Source organism: Temnothorax longispinosus, chromosome 8, assembly GCF_030848805.1.
Source record: "Temnothorax longispinosus isolate EJ_2023e chromosome 8, Tlon_JGU_v1, whole genome shotgun sequence".
NCBI classification, from domain to species: Eukaryota; Metazoa; Arthropoda; class Insecta; order Hymenoptera; family Formicidae; genus Temnothorax; species Temnothorax longispinosus.
The window spans coordinates 21,356,328-21,362,327 of record NC_092365.1 but is presented as its reverse complement, the minus strand read 5'-3'; the positions used below and the strand labels follow the sequence as shown (position 1 = coordinate 21,362,327).

Here is a 6,000-nt window from a genome sequence, read left to right as displayed (position 1 = left end):
AATAATAGTCGCATAAAAATGAAAAGAAGAAAGAAAAGCAAGCGAAACATGCAGCAGCGCAAACAATACAACCATACAAAAGGAAGGTCAAATGGATTCACTTTGAAGTGGAAAGAGAAGATAATAGTGGTGGACACACGCAATCTCTTCTGCATGTGTTCCGCGAGCTCATGAAACTGCTGTCTGCACGCGGTGTATAATTTACAAGTGCGTTGAAATAATTTATTTAAACTTGGGGACATGTGCACTCCGCGGATTTCGCAGTTATACATACTGCCTCGACGCGGCGGATCGGTTTATTGAAATTATTCGTTTTTTAGATTCAAACAGTAACACTCAAAAAATCCTCTTTTTTGAGCAAGAATAAAAAAAATATAAAAGAAATATTAGATTAAAGCAAATTTATTTATTAATTACAAATATACGTACTTTTATAGTGTTATCATGAACCGTTTTGGATCGATAAGATAATAAAAGTTGATTATTTCATAACTAAAATCCATTAAAGTTAATTTCGAATTTTGGATGTGCCCAACGTAGCGTTCGAAAATCGAATTCGATTTAGCGCGCAAACTCTCTGTAGCATTGCAATGCAATGCGCAAACGTTCTCTTTATAGGCCATGTTCGATTTTACTCAAAGAAACACGTTTGACAAATTGACAAATTAGACAGCTCAACTGAAACTTTGATCCACGATATCTCGAAAACTAGACGTCGTAACGTAATAGTTTATTTGCAAATATAAATGATCTATTTTTGAAAACCTTTTCAATGGTATCTGACTTAAGTCAAATTTTTTTTGCTCAAAAAGGGGATTTTTAAGGGCCATTTTGGACGTCGCTCTTTTCTTGATCATAATTATAAATTGAACATTACAGCGCAGCCGTTGTAAATGGACTTACTTTGCCAACAATGGCATTATTGTTCATCATTTTCTCGAAGAGGATCGAAGCGTAGCCGACATTGTCGCTGGAGACCAAGTGATTCGTATTGTTCATGCTAGTTGGATGTACAGCGAACCAATTTATGGCGCCCAAGGGCTTATCATCCGCACCGATGAATTGCATCTGTGTTAGCGTCTTGTCCACATCGTACTCGTATCTGGAAGTAGAAAAGAGAATATTAATTTTGTGCAAACGTATAAAATTTTCTTCCGTAAAGTGACACTACTGACTGCAAATATACTGTCGTCATTGTGTTTTACATTTCCGTACGTCGTAAAATCGCGATTTAAGCGACAAGTGGACGCAAGTCCGTGAATTTCCAAGAATGCATACGCTTATATAGGCTTGCAAACACGTCGACATGTGTCGTACATCGTGTAATGCGCAATATACATGATTGCTCTGTGTATTCCGAGAATTAATAAACCTCAGTACCGAATATTCGGTGCCGAGTATATTCAGCAATCCCCTTACTAAGCAATTGCGACGTGATTTAGTCGACCGTGTCATTTGAGAACGTTGCGTTCGTAACCCGACTGCAAGGCTGAACTCGTAATGTTACAAACACTGGCTTCCGTATTGACGCTCTTATAATGATATATTAATAAGACTCTGCTTCTCGATCGAAATTAATTGTAAAATAATTGTGATGATACAATAATTATCATTATCTCTATGTTTAATTAATAATGTTCTAAGATTCGAACAGTAAATTTTCGTCAATTTTTCTTCTTCTTTCTCGAAACAAAAGTTATTTTGACCCTCCGCGAAGTTTGTCCCCTTGAGATGTATCAAAAGAATTACTATTACTTCATCACTCACTTATCTCTTTCGGATTTCGGATTATTAAGATATGCCTGTGGACTCCTATTAATGTTAGCATCCAAAACTTCTCCGTGAGTAATGAAGATCCTCCCGGGCACAACAGCATTATGGGCACGCTGGATGCTCTGTGGTGTTAAAACAAATATGCAGCCGTTTATTATCAGACCGGCTATTATCCTTGATCAAGTGAATCGTTCACGGTGTAACGTCGTAATGACTGTTTGCCCGTCTACTCACCTTCGTTATGCCGTTGACGATAGCGTCGAATGATTCTCTGACGAAGCCGAATGTAGTCAAGTCGAAAAGCACGTCTAGCATGAAACCACCAGGGGCCGAATGCGTATGCGTGCTGCTAATCATCACGTTCCTCGCCGTGTACATGTCGCCAAATTGGGTCTTCAATTTGCGCAGCACCTGTGGCGGGAAGGACTGTGATTAACATCGCGTGATAATGATCGTATTTTGCAGCGCAGCTCACGATCTCATGAAGACCGAATGGTGCACTTGTGTACACAAGTATTGAATAAACGATACTTAAGGTTTGAATTTTTACGCTATAAAATATAGGAGATATGGCGAAGATTTTAAAATATAAATCAATACACTTCCTACGTTCTTTTTATTAAAGGTTGATTCCAAAATTCGACAGCACACAAGCAATGTTTTTTGTGCTTTCGGAATTTTATTGTATTCGCACATAATATTTAAACATGTATTTTGTGTAAAGTTTCGATGTCGTTATTATATGATTGTTTTAAAGATATAATTTTTACGACAAATTTTTTTTATTCGAATTTTATCAAGTATATCTTTTCTTGAAATTGTACTTTACGAAAATTTACAAATTAAAAAAAATATGATAATATTCCTTAAATTATTATCTTTACAATGAGATTAGGTAAAAAATGTATTATTAAAAAAAAAAACATTTCAATAAAAAATAAAATTTAATATTACTCACAACTGTGCTAGAAAAAAAATATTTTGTATGAAGTACGAATTCTGGCATATGCTTTTATCCATGTATTATAGTTATGTACATTTCTCTGCACTATATTAATTCGCCACAATATTTTCAACAAATTCTAAATTAAACGGAAATTGTATTTTCGTCAAACAAAGGCTTTAACATAACTGATGGAAATCGCAAATTGCGCAACAGTAAACAGATAAAGTATGAATTATGAAACTATGAAACTTAAAAAAAAATGTAAAACAGAGAGAGAGAAAGAGAGAGTCGAAGCCATTTTTTTATATTATCTTGAATATTACATCGGATCCTCAAGGTATTTAACTGTATTAACGTTGCTTAATGGCGCGCAAAAAGGAATCGGACGGAACAAAAAAATAAAATCACTCTTGTACATATTACATCTTTTTATCAAGCATTTAAACCAAAAATTGCTAGATGAATACTCAATTCTCTCTTCTCTCTTATACCTAAAATATAGATATTAGAAATGTAAGGGCTCAGTCACAATGAGAAAAATAAGGAATAAGATAAAGGAATAAGGAATAAGGCATGTTGCATCTCACTTTAATGTACGTGTACTGAAGTGAGATGCGACATTCCTTTATTCCTTATTTCTTTATCTTATTCCTTATTTTTCTCATTGTGACTGAGCCTTAACTTATGTAATCATATGACTAAGAATGAGTATATGTACGTTACCTCCTGTCGGATGTCATTGCCTATCATCGCACTATCCACGCTGACAAACACAAACCTTTCCATCCCATCGTCAATTATGAAAGCTCTGGCAAACGTTCGAAGATGAAGGCCATTTCCTTTCTGTTCCATTTTCGCATATCCCATCTGAAATTGCGCATAACAATTGATCTACTTGTTAAATCTACTTGTTCAAAGCTCATATATGTATACATAACCGTAACATATTCGTAAACTTTTTAAATAAAAGCTTGAAGAGATATATTTTTTATGATTTTACTCTATAATATAATTTTTTTTATCAAAATAAATGTTTTTTTTTATTGTTATCTAACATATTAATACACGATTTCTCGGAATTGTCTATCTCGAAGCATATACATTATACAATGTAGGATACTAACGAAGACAATTTCTGCGGTCGGCCCCGTGCTGTCAGCCCTTCCGACGCCGATACTGTACGAGGCAAGTGCGGTAGGTGCTAGTAACAGGAGAAGCCATAACGCAGATAAACCACGAGTTCTTAGAAACGACCGTACCGAAGTAGCCATTCAGTTTTGTGAGCCCCTTAGCTGTCCGGACTGAAAGCAAAGAACAGAATGACAGATTCGCGTCTGTAACCACGAATGATATCTCTCGGACACTCGACTTATTCGAGTATCATGCTGCGAGAGATTTATAGCTTTACTGTTTGTCATCGAAAGAATAAAAATTACTGTTTTTTTTTTTAATCACGTTTCTCCGTTTGTCAGAAGACATTCGCGCGTCAACATGATACGATATCAACCCGTTACTGTTAGAGATAAGAATGCCACCTGTGCAAATTTTATTAAATGTAATATGCGAGATGACGTGAGGTAGGTTGCGCCGCTAAACCGCAATGAATTATTACGTCATAGAAATTCATTGTCACGAACGTATGCTACAAATAACAAAGAATACTCTAACAATCTTATCCCATTATCTTATATATCAGATATTTTTATTTTTAATATACACGACCGAAGATAATGCACATAACAACATTTTCGCACGTTGATCATGTGATTTATAGTGGCGATTATTTCGAGTTGTTGTTTCAAAACATTTGCCGATACTCTCGTTGATTGCACGAATGATTTGATCAATTGCTAATTGAATCATAAAGGAGGAATATCGATCTGAAAAGCGGTCCAAGGACGACGGATGGTGACGAAAACTATACTTTCACTGATCAGTGGTTAGCGAGCATTCGCAAAACAAGAATGCATAAATAAAACTTTCACGAGCGATTACGTGATTTTACCTTTGGATGGCTGCTGTCGGAGTTACGGCAGGAATGTGGCTTACAAGGAAACCGCAAATCTGCAAAGAATGCAAAGGCTGCAACGGTTAATTCCTCCTCTATATTGAACGTACATCGCTGTCTTTTTCTTTGTCACTCGAATAAGATATTGAGGGAATTTTGAAAAAATTATTTTCGAAGAAAGATTACATATCATATATAAAGTTAACTAGAAACTATATAAGATATTCGCATATTGTAATATCGCAAATGTCAGGCATTATTACACGATGAAATGTATATATTATAAAAACTTAAATATAAATATCGGGAAAAATATGATGAATAATTGTACAGTGACAGTTTTTTTTTAACTCTGCTGTCTCCCACAAAAAGGCTAAAGGTATATGCCAGTTAATCATAGCATGACAGTTAGTCGCGTAGATCGCATTGTCAAATTGTCTGATACGAGCAATACGTGCTGCGTATGTCAGCGTATACAGGTAAACTGCTGATAAAAAAGGAGTATACGCGTTTCCTGGGTAAGACACGTAAGTGTTCATGTATGCATATGTCGCTCGGTATTCCAAGCGTTCTAACAACAGCGCATTCATAAATGTGTCGAGCGACATATATAGATGCACATATAGGTACGCGTTCGAGCATGTTGGGTGCGTATATCGCAAGCTAGCGCAGCTAGCTTTCGTACACATACCTACCAATTGCGTGACGCGGTTCGAGATATTTGTCATCTGCTGGAATTTTCACTGTTCTCGCATCGATTAAATGGCCATCTGTACGCGTCAGAATTTCAATAGAATGTCAATGGTATTGTCAACCGTGAATTTCTGCAACTCCAATATCAAGAGACCGCGAGATTCTATTCCATATTGCAATTATAAACTTTTTTATTCGAATAAATCTTCTTGCATTGCATTCCTAATTTTGTCTTGCTGAATTTCGAGAGCTTCGCAAAGAGAGACTTTAGAGACTAAATCATTCGTAATACTTCACCTACATCTCGCTCTCTATTTCGTGGTTCGCTGAAATTGTGCCGAATCACCACATTTCTTCTCTTTATGAAAGCATAAAACGATGCCATGAAACGAGTCTAAGTATTTAACAATAATTGTAAGGCTGATAAAACGTGAAAGCAGCATTAGCGTGAACGTTAACGCTACAATGTGCGAAATATCAAATGCACATATAATACTTACATCGAGATTAACTCAAGCGATTAAGAAAGGTGCGATATGAAAGCACAAGTTTTGTAACGCTAGTGAATAAAAGTAATAAA

General features: G+C 35.8%; 1 protein-coding gene across 1 annotated transcript in view; it reads right to left on the bottom strand.

Annotated features, from left to right (window-relative positions):
- Cdase (neutral ceramidase) overlaps window positions 1–6,000 on the bottom strand; it is a 42,897-nt gene that overhangs the window by 33,891 nt on the left and 3,006 nt on the right. Inside the window, exons 2-7 of the mRNA XM_071785361.1 lie at window positions 4,725–4,786; window positions 3,844–4,020; window positions 3,443–3,586; window positions 2,008–2,184; window positions 1,768–1,895; window positions 904–1,102 (exon numbers count right to left, since the gene is read on the bottom strand). Coding sequence (XP_071641462.1) covers window positions 904–1,102; window positions 1,768–1,895; window positions 2,008–2,184; window positions 3,443–3,586; window positions 3,844–3,990 — 795 coding nt within the window. The 5' untranslated portion in view covers window positions 3,991–4,020; window positions 4,725–4,786. The remainder of the gene's footprint in view (window positions 1–903; window positions 1,103–1,767; window positions 1,896–2,007; window positions 2,185–3,442; window positions 3,587–3,843; window positions 4,021–4,724; window positions 4,787–6,000) is intronic.